At 36.6% G+C, this 14,117-nt stretch overlaps 3 protein-coding genes and 1 non-coding gene across 5 annotated transcripts; 1 reads left to right on the plus strand and 3 right to left on the minus strand.

Annotated features, from left to right (window-relative positions):
* Nucleotides 1–265: 265 nt before the first annotated feature.
* Nucleotides 266–6,803, minus strand: dnaja1 (DnaJ heat shock protein family (Hsp40) member A1). The gene is made up of 9 exons (XM_067498069.1): nucleotides 6,669–6,803; nucleotides 5,462–5,613; nucleotides 4,975–5,167; nucleotides 4,410–4,514; nucleotides 3,787–4,014; nucleotides 3,577–3,691; nucleotides 3,314–3,429; nucleotides 2,486–2,586; nucleotides 266–2,210 (listed from the first exon to the last, which is right to left on the minus strand). Exons 2-9 carry the CDS (start codon nucleotides 5,591–5,593, stop codon nucleotides 1,977–1,979), a joined length of 1,224 nt encoding a protein of 407 aa, XP_067354170.1. The 5' UTR covers nucleotides 5,594–5,613; nucleotides 6,669–6,803; the 3' UTR covers nucleotides 266–1,976.
* Nucleotides 6,672–9,940, plus strand: aptx (aprataxin). 2 transcript variants are annotated; one of them, XM_067498070.1, is made up of 7 exons: nucleotides 6,672–6,977; nucleotides 7,719–7,765; nucleotides 7,858–8,127; nucleotides 8,254–8,313; nucleotides 8,403–8,629; nucleotides 9,228–9,331; nucleotides 9,416–9,940. In XM_067498070.1, exons 1-7 carry the CDS (start codon nucleotides 6,674–6,676, stop codon nucleotides 9,565–9,567), a joined length of 1,164 nt encoding a protein of 387 aa, XP_067354171.1. In that variant the 5' UTR covers nucleotides 6,672–6,673; the 3' UTR covers nucleotides 9,568–9,940. The 2 variants fall into 2 exon arrangements, with proteins under 2 accessions (XP_067354171.1, XP_067354173.1); XM_067498072.1 differs by lacking the exons at nucleotides 9,228–9,331; nucleotides 9,416–9,940 and adding an exon at nucleotides 8,725–9,221.
* Nucleotides 9,941–10,656: 716 nt separating this feature from the next.
* On the minus strand, nucleotides 10,657–10,730 carry trnai-aau (transfer RNA isoleucine (anticodon AAU)). Its single transcript has one exon. It is a non-coding gene; the product is annotated as a tRNA-Ile (tRNA).
* A 460-nt stretch (nucleotides 10,731–11,190) lies between these two features.
* LOC137123824 (uncharacterized) lies at nucleotides 11,191–14,030 on the minus strand. The gene is made up of 9 exons (XM_067498073.1): nucleotides 13,892–14,030; nucleotides 13,533–13,587; nucleotides 13,169–13,216; nucleotides 12,738–12,791; nucleotides 12,600–12,626; nucleotides 12,450–12,485; nucleotides 12,155–12,196; nucleotides 12,017–12,076; nucleotides 11,191–11,925 (listed from the first exon to the last, which is right to left on the minus strand). Exons 2-9 carry the CDS (start codon nucleotides 13,584–13,586, stop codon nucleotides 11,410–11,412), a joined length of 837 nt encoding a protein of 278 aa, XP_067354174.1. The 5' UTR covers nucleotide 13,587; nucleotides 13,892–14,030; the 3' UTR covers nucleotides 11,191–11,409.
* Nucleotides 14,031–14,117: the final 87 nt, after the last annotated feature.

Genomic DNA, 14,117 nt, shown 5'->3' on the forward strand with positions numbered 1-14,117 from the left:
GTCTCAGTCTAGTGAGTACTCGCTTCGTTCTGCTAAGCACCACCAGCAAATGTATGGTTTTCAATGACGGCAACAGAGAAGTTGAACGTGCACTAAAAGCACATTGGCATTGCTGCAATTTCAAGCTTTTAGTTTTACTTTGAAGTTATGATCAGGAGCAGGTAAAAAACAAACAAATGTTTACAATGCAAAAATGTCACTTTGCTTGCTTATTCTACGCTTTATATATATATATATATATATATGGAAAGTAACAACCGCTATCCCGACTACAAAGATGCTTTTAATTAGAAAACACAAGCACAAAGAATGAGATTGGTCAGATGACTCATAGTCAAAAACAAAACAAAAAAAACAACAATTTGGCAACACTTATTTTAGATGATTTCCCCTAACATTATGAGAACTTGTGTATTTGCATTAATTTCAAGAACAATTTAAAGAACTGCTCTTCTGTGAGCTGATAGTTGTTTTATAATATTCAAGGCAAATATTTGAAAAAAAAAAAAAAAACCAAACATACCTGTATTCTCAAGTAGCTTCAAGTTAAACTATGATGCAATTTTGAGGCTCTCCACTGCTCCCACTGACACATCTGCCAGTTTGTATTACGAATAGGAAAGAAGGTACACTGGGGCCAACAAAAGCTAATAATATAATAAAGTTTAAGTTTGATCAAAATGTGTTCAAATTCCAGATGCAGGCTTTAACATTTCAGATATTTTAATAGGATTAAACTTTTAAATAAATAACAACCTACACAGCATCAATCTCACTCTTTGTTCCAACTTGGCACTTGACGTATTTTAAAGAGAGGGAAAACATCAAAGCATAAGAGCTTTGTAAATTTATAGTAATCTTAATATTTGTCTGCTGAAAGCACACAAACAAAACATATAATTATAGTAAAATATCAATTCTGTGTGAGGAAACTTTACGGAGAACCCACACATTCTGTTTGTTTCAAAATAAAGTGACATCTTACACGTTTGACCATTTTTTTCTGAATCCCTTCCCTGCCATGCACATATTTGGCTCATACATAATGTATGTAAATACACGAAATGTACCAGTTTACACAGGTGATTCCCAAAACAAATGACTGCAGTTTGAAAGTAAAAAAATAGTAAACTACATTTAAATATTATAATCTACAATCTAGTGGCTCTAACCTAAACATCCTCTCTTCTTGATTCATTATAGTCTTTACATCTTTCTCTCACATTATCAAGATTGTTAAGAAAGGTTTAGAAAATAGCCCTTGACAGGGTGAAACAATATCAATGTTTTAACTCAAGTTTCAATGCACATTCCCCCCACAGTACCACCTGAACACCACACACACACAACAGATTGAATGAGTCACCAACAAGTGGTGCATAACAACTGGTTTAGTGATACTGCAGAAAAGGTCATGTTCATAATTGTGTCAGTTTTAGTGTAACTGCATAAAAAGCAGGTAGTCATTGTATTGACTATGAAGTTTCTCCTCCGAAGCTTCTTTAACACCAGCCCTCATCTGTATCACAGTGTGATTGGAAATAAAAATTATACAAGGTCCCAAAAATGATGAGCAATCCCCTTCACCTTGATCCAAGTTTAGTATTGGAATTTTAAGATACTCTGCTCCATCCAAGAAATCAGGAGGGCGTTGGGACACAGTTTTAGGATTGAGCTTAAAACAAACAAAAAAAACAAACAAACAAAAAATCCATAAGCGAGTAAATTGTTTTTGAAATGTAATAAAACAGAATCTGAAGATTGAATCATGCCAATAGGTGGATTCATCTTCAGTTGACATGATTCAATCTTCGGATAACCAAACCTCGATGGCTGAGAATCTTCACTGACAATAAAATAGAAAGTGCACAAAAAAAAAATAAATAATAATAATAATAAAAAAAAAGAAAAAAAAAAGGTGCTTTGTCAAGAGATGATGGTTTGGGCTTCTGGTAAAAGAGCAGGCCAAGTGTTATTTAAGACGTTTGGCACTGAACACCCCCAGTGCTGGCACAGTCATCTTCATCCATGTAGTAGTAATGATGATTGGGCCTTTTTCGGTTCTCAAAGTCACACTCCTCTAGGTCAGCATAGATGTAGAGGTCGTCATCCATGCTTTCAGGTTGCTCTGCATTCACCTTTTCTGGGAGGTGGTCCTCCAGCTCCTTCAGCTTGTGCTTGGGGAGGAAGTTGTCTTGTGGGAACAGCACCTAATGAAAATATCCAAAGACAAGTTACAAATAACAGTTCAACATTGTGCCATGTGTAAAAATGATAAAGAACAAAAGCTGATTTTAACAGATGACGACATATACACAGACACAAGCAAACACTAAATATGAGTATATATGCAGAACAAAGTAATATAGGGGATTAGTGTGTTACGGTTTGGGGAGATTTTGTGCATGTCTCTGTTCCTGCTGCTAGGGTGAAAATGTAAGATAAAAATATAGTTTATAAGTAAAACGTTTAAACAAAGACTTACTGAGAAGTGAATAATAAGGCGTCCCTTCTCGAATGGTCTCCGATATGTGGGCATCCCTTCATTCAAGACACATTTTGTGTCTCCCGGTTTGATCAGCTCTCCTGTAGGTATAACAATAAACAAATAATTTTTAAGGTTAATGAATAGGTGATAATGGGATTTTCTACATTAACATCATTTATTTGTCAATGTGACTGGCTTACTGTGATTCAGTAAGAATCAATTTAAACCAAAGACACCAATCTGTGTTTATATGGTCTCTAATATACACTGCAATAGCAAAACAACATCAATATGTACCTGATACAACTTTTTATGTAGGAGAAATATATATAAATATATACATTGTTGGAAATATAAATGTTGTTCACATTTCATGATTTATGTTTTTGTATTGAAACATCTTTGTTATATTTGTGGGAACAATGTTTATGTAAACCGTTAAGTTAGAATTCCCCTAACATTATGACTACTTGTGTATTATAGTTATAAGAATGATTTCAGTCAGCTAGTGTCTGGCATTATGTCTGATCTGCCACTTGAAGGACAACTTCATTAATTTTGAACTTGCTTCTTTTGGTTCTTAATGCTTTGTATTTATACTGTATTATTATTATTATTATTATTATTATTATTATTATTATTATTATTATTATTATTATTACAGCCACTGCAAGACAAACATGTCTATTTATTTAATTTGAGTAGTACATGTACATAAATGCCATTATGTACATTTTTCAGCTCGAAGCAGAGAAATATTTTAATACACGAAAGTCAGAGAGACATCTGAGAATTTAAGGAGCAGCTGCACATTTCATAACACACCTGGATGTGAGGTGATGAGGAGAGTTCTGCTGTCCAGTGTCTGAATGGGCTTCTTGAATCCACACAAAGCCTCAACCAGCTGTAACTCCATGGACATGACAAGATCCTCTCCCTTCCTGATGAAAACAGCAACAACAACGTGGTTCACTTGCTCGACTGAATGTTTTTAAAAAACAGTGTGCTGCTTCGTACTGTATGGTCACCTGTCAACTAGCACAGATAACATCAATAACAAAAAAAACGACACGTGATAAATATATTACCTGGTGAAATGTGCATGTTCCACCTGGTCCAGGACAATTATGATATCACCTGGCTCAAGCCCTGGCTCCTGGTCTCCTTCTCCATGGTAGACAATTTTCTGGCCATCTCTCATTCCTGTAGTAATAAAGTCACCAGGTAAACAATATATTTTTTACCTGATCTTAAACCAGTGAGAGATGTGTTTATATTAGCTCTTTCGCCACTCTCACCTTTGTCAATGTGGACCTCTAGGATCTTCTTCTGTCGGAGGATCTTCCGTCCTCCACATGCTTTGCAGCGGTCCTTGTGACTGATTCTCTGTCCTTGGCCCTGACAGCTGTGGCACACAGTGGATACTTGCTGGACCATACCCGGTAGCAGCTGGTGGACACGGACCTGCATGCCCGTGCCATGGCAAGACATGCACATCTGTGCAGCTCCTTTCCGACTCCCTCTGCCTAGAAACAAAAAACTTTAAGCATTCTGATGAAAACCTTAGAAGCGATCTTTGTGTTTCTTTTATTTCTAAAGTTATAAACTACAATAGGGCTGCACCTAACGATTATTTTTTTTGTCGATTAATCTACGGATTTATTACTTACTTTCGATTTACGAAGCGGCAATGCATGTTATGTTAGTCGACGTATTTATGTAATTGATTATGTCGATGTATCGCCTCAACCCTAAACTACAGTGTTGTAGAAAGCTGGGACTGAATTACTTTTAGAAAAAGTGATGTGTTTTGTTATCAGGCAAGGAGCCTTATTTTCCTTGGCTAGGTCTCCGTTTGCCAAAAAGCTCACAGACAGATATAAAGAGTCAATACAAGTAGCTCACACAGAAAAAGAAGTACCTTCACATCTATCACAAACAGTATTCTTCTGGACAGCAAGTTTTCTTGTAGCTCCATTGTAAAGATCTTCAAGTGTCACTGAAATTTGATGAACTATATTCTTCCCTGTGGTAAAAAGAAAAATTGCACTGAGAGACAATTCTCAGAATAAAACAATATTGTTCCCTAGATTCTAACATTACATTTGAAAGGCACAATGTTAAAATAAAGAGGGAAAATATGTATCAGATATAGCTGTTTATTTCCATCTGCAGTCCATTGGTAGAAAGACATAAATATTAATATAACTGATGCAATTAAGATGAATAAAAAATTTGGACTGCAGACCAAACCACTGATGATGTCTCCTTCTGCTAAAAGTATTGTGATGGGTATTTTTCACTGTTTTATGAGGATGAATAAGCCAGGTAAATTATTGATTAATAAATAAAATATCTTGCTGATTACTCAAACATTAAAGTTACTGTTGCTGCAACAATATGACCAAGTTTATTGGTGTAAGGTATTCGTCAACAGAAATGTCTCAGAAGATAATTAGATCAGCAAATATTTCTCTATTCCATACCTTTTCTTTCTCTGTGCATCCGACTACCTCCACCAAAAAACATGTCAAATATGTCCATGGGTGATGCAAAGCTCCCACCACCCCCACCACCAGCAGTTCCTCCTTCCTTTATAGCTTTTTCACCCCCACGGTCATACAGTTCTCTCTTCTTGGCATCTGACAGCACCTCATATGCCTGTGAAATCTGCTTGAACTGTGACAGAAAAGAAACAAAAACAAATGTAGGGGCAAATATTTCCACCAAGATACAGCGATTAAATACTAATTCAGATCTATGACATTGTAGGCAAACTACTACTATTACCAAAGAAATAAAAAAACATCTCAGTTTTAACTACATTGTTATTGCTACAATATAGACATTACTAAAGTAGTATATACACGGCACCAATACTCACAAATAATCATTATTAGGAAAATCCCATAACAAACTTGTTGACTAAAAGTGCTGTTGTTTCTAAGGTGTTGTTTCTATTTAGAATCTTACCTTCTCGCCTTCAGTAGGATTTTTATCAGGATGATACTTTAAGGCTAGTTTACGATAAGCCCTTTTCAGTTCATCAGGTGTAGCATTAGGTTTTACACCTAAAGTGTCATAAAAGCCTGTTTCCTTAACCATGTTTTACCTTTCCTGGAAACCTTGGAAAAGAAAAAGACACAAATAGAATTTTAACATATAGTATGAGATTTACCTGCTAAACACCAAAGTGAACATACCTGTGTTGCTTAATGAATCAGATTTGCACGTACATAATGCATGTGCAAATAATGCAAAAGACCAAACAAACACACAAAAAACAGTGACATCAAGAGGATGCTTTGAATGCTGTGCTAAGGTTTATTAGTGCAAGTCTTCAGGATGCATTTAATACTGTAAAGGATGGCGTGGGTGCTGTGGGGTTATATGGCACAACTAGCACACAAAACTAAACTAAATATCACCACATTCTAAATTTCTGGCTGACTATTAGTAAATAATTCAAAACATTTCGCAAAATCCACCATGGGCTACTTTACCAAACATAGGGTGTTGGTTTGGGAACACACCTCACAACCTACTGACTCTTAACATCTTAGTAAACCTGCGTGTGTGCAGATCCTGTGTGCAGGGGGTGAACCTGGCTAAATTGATAACAAACTAACTGCAAGAAGATTGTGCAGGAACAGTGCACAGAGGTTTAAGCTGTGGTCTGACCGTATTCGTCATTCTCAACAGGCCCTACAAATCACATATTTGCACGTGTGTTAACGTGCGTACAAAGGCTAATTTCCATGGCTGTAGAGACTGTATTAACGTCTTTTCACCAAGATATAGCACATTACGTTAGTGGAAACACTAGGCTGAAAGGACTCAACAACATTAACACGTTTCGTTATGCCTGCTTTGCTTATTTCACTGAATCCAAGAAACTTCACCACTAATGTTAGTTTATTTCTGGTGGAGACTGATAACTGATTACAGCTAACACATGAATGTGCCCGACATAAAACAGATCAGAGTAAGGCCCCACTTATAAATAAAAACTGGAACGTTATAATCTATGGGCCTTACCTAATTTTTCTACCTAGCCCAACCAATGATAGCCTAGCTATCGCTTCCACGCTGCCTGGGCTGTTCTTTAACGTTAAACATCGAAGCTGAGTGTTATACTGGTATGAAATAAATATGTACAGTTGAATTATTGTTGCCCAACCTTATATGAAGACAATATTTGGAATCCTCACAAGTTCAGAGCAGACCAGTGATCACCGACTCTTCGAGAATCTTCTAAAACCCGCCTCAAAAGGAAGCGATCGCTTGACGTCATCATCATTCGACATAATCCGTCGCACAAACAAGTGTGGGCCCAATTTAGCTACATACGATGATACAATGCCTGTTTGCTGGCTTATCAGCGAGGAGGAAAATCATAAACCCATTCACCTGCCTCATCTACAAGCAGTTGTTCTGGGTCGAGGTCCTGAAACGACAATTAAAGACAAAAAATGTTCAAGGCAACAAGGTAACAACAACACATTTAAGTTTGATAGACTGTCTGAGATAGTAAGTAGCTAAACTTATAGTCAGCAAGCAAAAAACAACACAAAATAAAAAAAACAGTAAAACCTTTTATACGTTCGTCAACTAATCATTATGAGAATAAAGGTTAAACCCATCTGTTTTCACATTCTGCTTTATAATACAGCAGATTAAAAAGGCAACGATAAATGAAATGGTACATACGTGCTTCTCGTGTTGCGTTATACATCCACTGTGAATTGACTCAGGTCAGAATGTCATTCATTTAAATCCACTTCATATACATGCGAATTGGCCATAAGTTTATCACCAGGTTACAATGTTATTGTGGCATGAATAGCTCCACACTGGTCAGAGCGCCCATGTTTAAGACTCAACTCAGACATTTATTAAAATCTATTAATGTAACGTTAGTCTATTTTTTTTTTTATTCCACTCTTTTTTTTCTGTACTACCCTAGTAAACAGTTTGGCTTCAATAGCTTCATCCTGTACCTTTTTAGTGTTTTTATTGGTCAAATACCGTACACACAAATTTGATTATCTTGATTCTTGAATAGCTTCTCTTTTGATTTTTAAAGTAATTCAAATTTAACATTAGTAATGTAGAATTGCCTCTTTAACAAGAATGACTGTAACTGATTGGGGGTATTACATGTACAAAAAAAAATGTGAGGAAATGTGAAGCAAACTTTAACCTGTGGACGTTATTTCTTCTCAACCAGTTGAACTGAAAGCAGAATGCAACAAAGGTTATGTCAAAGTTAAACAGGTAAGACACATAGCTGACCAGCTGGCCACATAAGGAATTTCTGTATCCTACCACTAGACTCATGTGTCTCCTGTTCTTTTTTTTCCACAAAGCTGGGTTTGAACCCTACCTCCATAGACTCTGTGGTGGTGGGTACAGGCAATGAGGTCAAAATGAAGCCTGGACAGCAGCTTCATATTGTAAATCAGCTTTACCCATACACTGTTCGGTTTAAAGAGGATCCCACTGGCAATCAGTGCGGCACCAAAAGACCACGGGACTCTGCAGAAAACAGAGAAAGTTTGAAAGAGAGTGTAAAAATACCAAAGCAGACAGAAAAAATCTCTGTGTCAGTTAGTCATAGAGAAGCCACAAAAAGCAATGTAAGAAATAACGGTGTGTGTGTGTGTGTGTGTGTGCGCACATTAATTATTTTACATGTTCAACTTTTTCTTTTGAATGCTGGTATGGGTATGTTTGAAAAAACACATTAACCTAAACTCTTTTAGGAAACCATTGGACATTGGAGCCAAGGTCTAAAGACTTCAATGCAAGACCCAAAGATGCAGGTATCAAACAGAAACAGATTTATATTAGTGTGATTCTTAGCATGACTTTCTCTCCACATCAGTTAAATACCAGTGTTTCTTTGTCATAGGTATACAAGGATGATAAAGTAGTGGTGATTAAAGATAAGTATCCTAAAGCTCGCTACCACTGGTTGGTCCTGCCATGGCAGTCTATTCCTAGTCTAAAGGCGTTGTGCAAGGAGCACTGTGACCTGGTGAAACACATGCAGCAAGTTGCTGACCAGATGGTTCAGCAGTGCCCAGATGCTGGCTTACTACGCTTCCGCACAGGATACCATGCCATACCAAGTATGAGGTATGTGTTTTATCCCATTTAATGTTTAATACCAATACTGTACACTGTGCAGCAAAAGCGTTAATGGTTGTCATGATTGACTGTTGTCCGAACAGCTCCAGCTTCACTAGAATGGTGTAGCTGACCCATGTCTACAACAGCAATAAAACCATCAGGTGGATTTAATGTGGATTTAAATCACTCAACATGCAAAAGTTTTGGGTTCTAGGCAGCCACTTCTTTGGTTCAAAGGTAGTCCAGTATGAAAATTAACAGACTTGAACCTTGCTTAAAATGAGCAATGGATCATTGATGATTCAAAGTTAAAGAAACTCAAGAAACTCAGCTTGTTCCTTTTTAAAAATGACTGCTTCAAGTTTCCCCTCTATATTCCTTCTTTTTCCTTTTTATTTTCAAATAGCATAACTTGTAATTTGTCAGGTGTCATGAAAAGATTTCAAACAGTTCCAGACCCAGTGCCGTACCTGAAATTTCTTACTTCAACACTAATTATTATTCACCTTTTCTCTTTTTTACAACACTTTCATCATTTTGTATAAAATATGATGCACAATTAACTGCAAAAATATACAAATTTTATGTCCATTCTGTTTTGCAGTCATGTACATCTCCATGTGATCAGCCAAGACTTTGACTCTCCTTGTTTAAAAAACAAAAAGCACTGGAACTCATTCACTACTGACTATTTCATTGAGTCTCATGGTGAGAGCAAAATCAGATTGTTTTCATTCTTAAGTTTGTTTATTTCTTACAAAATAAAATTTTCCCATTTTGATTTATCTGCAGAAGTGATTCAGATGCTTGAAACAAATGGGAGGGTCAATGTCAAAGAGGGTACCAGTGAGTTGTTAAAACTACCTCTCCGCTGTCACGTGTGTCGCAAAGAGCTTCCGACTATCCCAGCTCTAAAGGAACACCTTAAATCTCACTTTTCCTGAAGAAGATGCAGTACCTCAGCTGTTCATGAGTTCAACATAGAGTTTTTGGCATGTTGGATGATATTTTTGGCAGATCTAAGTTATAATTTTATGAGACACTGAACATTTTTCTTTGAGTACTGCAATTTAGGGACTAGAACCCAGTTTCCATCTATATCTTTGGATGCATGTGTCTGGGTTTAAACAGAGAATTCCCAGGTAAGATGTATTTTCATTCACGTTGGATGTAATCAGTTTTATGTTAGATGTCAGGACACGAAAGACGAGAGATTTCATTTATAGTTGCTGAATTCTATAAAATGTTTAAATTGTTGTATCTAATGTTTTGTATGAGGCAAATAGTTTTAAGAATAAAGGGGAAAAAATGCTGTAATTCTTATGTACATCTGTTTTAATGCATATTAAGAGACTGTCAGAATTATCAAATACTAAATGTCTTGCAGTTGTAAATTATTTTTGGAACTGCCAATATTTATATCAAAAAAGAGGTGGCTACTTCATGTAGTTAGATTCAGATTTAGGACATTTTGTTAATATGTTCAAAGAGAGAGGAGTGGTGGTCTTCTTTCAGAAGCAGAAAGTTTTCAGGTCAAAACCTACCTGTAAGGAAAACTTTATCCTAGAGCATTGGGCTATGTGGCAAATAGCTTCTCAGATATCCTTTATAATTACCAGGGGGGTGTTAGAAAATGATTAAGGGGAAATGCTGTCATGAGCTTCAGCATGTGCAAACACGGCAGCAAACTGTTGAGTTTGTCGCCATCTATTGTTGGCTTTTCAAACGAAGGCAAAATTCCGTAAAGAAGATTGCTATTATATACTAAGGCTACGGAAAAGTCTCATATTTTTTTTACATACTCTTGCGTTGTTATTATCTTGCTTTGTTCTATAGTGGACCCTGCTATGTATTTTTTTCTAAACGACATGCTCTTGGTGAAAGTGGTTGGACTATGGCAGATGTTATGAATGGTTCGTTCAAAACACTTACACGTGTTAACGTTTCCCGTAACGTAATAAAAATCAAATTATATTGTCCGCATTTAAGCTCCTTCAGTGTAAATATAAAATATTTATTTAAAAAAAAGATAGTGGCCCGTACGGGGATCGAACCCGCGACCTTGGCGTTATTAGCACCACGCTCTAACCAACTGAGCTAACCGGCCGTGCTATCTTAAAGACAAATATAGAGTAGAAGACCATTTCAGTGAATGGTGTTGCTAAACTGTGCTTTAAACTTCAGTTATTTGCTGCTTAAAAGTGTAAACTACGTACTTTAAGCAAAAATGTGCTGTGTCAAAGGTAAAATGCCACAATTCAGATTTCCTATAGAATTATCATTACAGACACTTACGATGCTACATTGAACTACTTTATATAAGCTAATTTTGTCTATGGCAAATAGTATTTGATTTTCATGTTTTGCTGGTTATTTAAATTCTTCGACTGTGAAATAATTTCCTTTCATATCAGATAGTATAGTTAAAAAAGGCCAAAAGAGAAGTTGCTTTACAGAAATACAGTACAAATACATATTGTATTACCCCACAAAAAGGCCACATACTGCTTTATGTATGTAAATTCCAAGACCTGTTAGGCATTACACAATATGCAGTCTCTCAACACTTTACAGGTTAAAACTTGTTTATTAGGCTATTATCCAAACATTGCCAGGCTACATCACAAAAATAATCACAGCTGCAGGTAACACTATCTTGCCAAAACCAATGTTTCCAAGTAACGGACAACAGCAAATACTGTATATCATCCTGAAATCTTCCGACATGTCATTTACTGGTGTTGTAGTTCGTAATAAGTAACATACAGCAGCAGCCGTGCATGTCATCACCTTCTTAGACTTAACTCCCTTTCATCCTCATCTGGCATCATCAGATTGTCCACAGAGTAATGGTCATCATCTCCCATATTTTGGAAGAACTGCTCTTCACTTTCACAACTCTGAGTGCCATTCACACAGTTCTCGGTTTTGATCAGTGCCAGCTCGGTGCTGTCACTGGCATTACTGTCCTCTGCGCTCTTGCTTTCATCACTGCTGTCGCTGGTCTCGAGGCTTTCGCTGCTGGAGCTCTCACTGCTGTCACTCGTGGCGGCTGTAACAGCAGTAATGTCACTGGTGTCTGTGCTGGTGGTCTCACTGCTGCCGGTGGGGTTCCCTGCTAGATGCAGGTTTGTATGACCCTGCAGGGTCTTTGTCTTCTGTTTGACAGTGCTGCTGGTGGAGGTGAGCTGTTTCTCAGTCAGTTCGCTGCTCAGGTGTTCTGGCTGACCTTTGACCTCTGTGCTGCTGTTGTCCTCAACACTTATGACTTTGGCAACACTTGCAAACACTTGAACCAATCTCTGATGCAAAGAGTAAGCACAGCATAGTGTTACTCAACTGAATGTCCCATTGTTTTAAATCCAGTGAATGTACAAAATTTTTAAATCTCACCTTTCGAACATTTTCCTCACTGCTCATGCTGTTATCTCTAGTTTCAGCCATAGAGGTTAACTGTGGAAAAATATAATATAAAATAAGCTACTATAAAGATATGGATAATGTTAAATATTTTATTTCAAATCATCTTACCTGATCATCTTCATCTGACTGACTGTTGCTCTCTTCTGAGGTCTGTTTTTGATGACAAACCATTTCAGAAAATAACGCATGTTGAATTGGTGTTGAAGCAGGACAAATATATAACCTAGTATGACCTTTTGTTTTATTAATACTTGTTTTCCATTTCTTTTCATTAACTACTTTAACCACCACCTACAAGTGTGATGGGCTCAAGGCTACTGTATGTATCAACATCGTGCTAAATGTACTAGTATTAGTAGACAATAAACTATATACAGTAAAACAGAATGCTGACAAAACTCACCGTGTCCTCTGATTCTATTGATACAGACTCTGAACTCTGGAAAAAGAAGAAGCTAAATCAGACACATTTAACACATCAAGCTTAGTAAAGTCTATATGTTTGGATTTTGCTCCTTGCAGCAGCTAGAAGGCATTAATTAACATGACTCACTTCATTTGAGGTAGTTTTATCAGAGCTCTGCAAAACAAAGAGAAATGCAGATGTTATTTCTAGATTCATTTGAAAATAAGCATTCAAGAGTGACCAGGATGACATTTTACTCATTACTGGCATGAATGTGTAGAGTACCTGAAGCTCTGAGGTGTCCTTTTCAGATGATTGAGAAATAGACAAACTGTCAGTCTGGGAAACAAAAACAAAATAAAATCACCTCAAAATATATTTAATTACATGCTTTCTTTGCAGCATCAACAGTCATCACAATAATTTAATAGGCATCGCCCATGCAGGCAAGCCTCTGCTGCATAAATGGGTTCAAACATACAGTATAGTAAACAACACTCCTTGAAATGGAGTTAGAATTGTATTAAATCCTGGAGAACTTTCGAGGAACCACACCTAATTGTCAGTTTGGCTGCTGATGGTGAAACACGAATGCAGCCTTATCCTAGTCTAAAGATTTATGCGTAAACAATGTGGAACTCCTACACTGCACAGCACCACAAAGACATAAAGTAGATATAGTGTGAAATGAAGAATGCAGTTCTGATGGTACTCACTGTGTTTGCATCAAGCTCACTCGATTCCAAAAGGATACTGAAAGAAATCTATTCGAAAGTAGACAAACAGAGGTGGGGACAATATTACTTGTAGGTATTTTTACACTGGGAAAAAATGTAACACTGCAGGAGAAAGGTGATACTTTAGACTTTGCTTTTATGAACTGGAATCTCTCTCATGGCTGTATAAATTAAATGAAAGAAAATGCACACTATGTTAGCACCTGGAGCCACACTATTACCAGTATTGAACCTCTCCATAACATAAAAAGAATGTAAACATTTCTAGAATTTATGTGAATTTACATACCAATGCATTATTTTAGGAAAAAATGAACTGCTTTAATGAGACTTGCATACTTACTGGGTTGGCAAAAACTGCTCCAATGAGGCAAAATGTTATTACAGCAACCTTCATTCTATAAAAACAAACAAACAAACAAACAAACAAAACCAAAAATATTTTAAGTCCAATTCCAAATTTATTAAATTAATTTTGGACAAGCTAGTCCACTACGTGAAAGAAAAAAACACAGAAAATGCAATTAACTCTTTTAAACATAAAACAATGACAAATTGTATTGTTTAAGGTGAAGAAAAATGTTTTTTTACACATGAAATAATGCAGCTCTGAAACGTGGGGCAATGTGAAAAAAATAAATAAATCAATGCAGTCATCATTTCAGATCATGTAAAATATTAAAATAAATAAAAATAATTTACCTTTTTCTGTTCAGTATTTGCAGAGCAGTGAGCGATCAGGTGTAAGTAGTCTTAGCAGCAAACAGAAGAAGCCAGTGTCTAATCTGAGCCACGTATGGAAGCTGGCAGTTGAGACAGGAAAAGCACGATTTGTGGATATGCTGTAGAAAACCTCAGCGACTTATGTATATATGAAAGCTCAATTAGGATGATTGCATCACTTCCTCCTGGTTGTCTGTCTCTGCTG

This window comes from Channa argus, chromosome 3 (assembly GCF_033026475.1).
Source record: "Channa argus isolate prfri chromosome 3, Channa argus male v1.0, whole genome shotgun sequence".
NCBI lineage: Eukaryota > Metazoa > Chordata > Actinopteri > Anabantiformes > Channidae > Channa > Channa argus.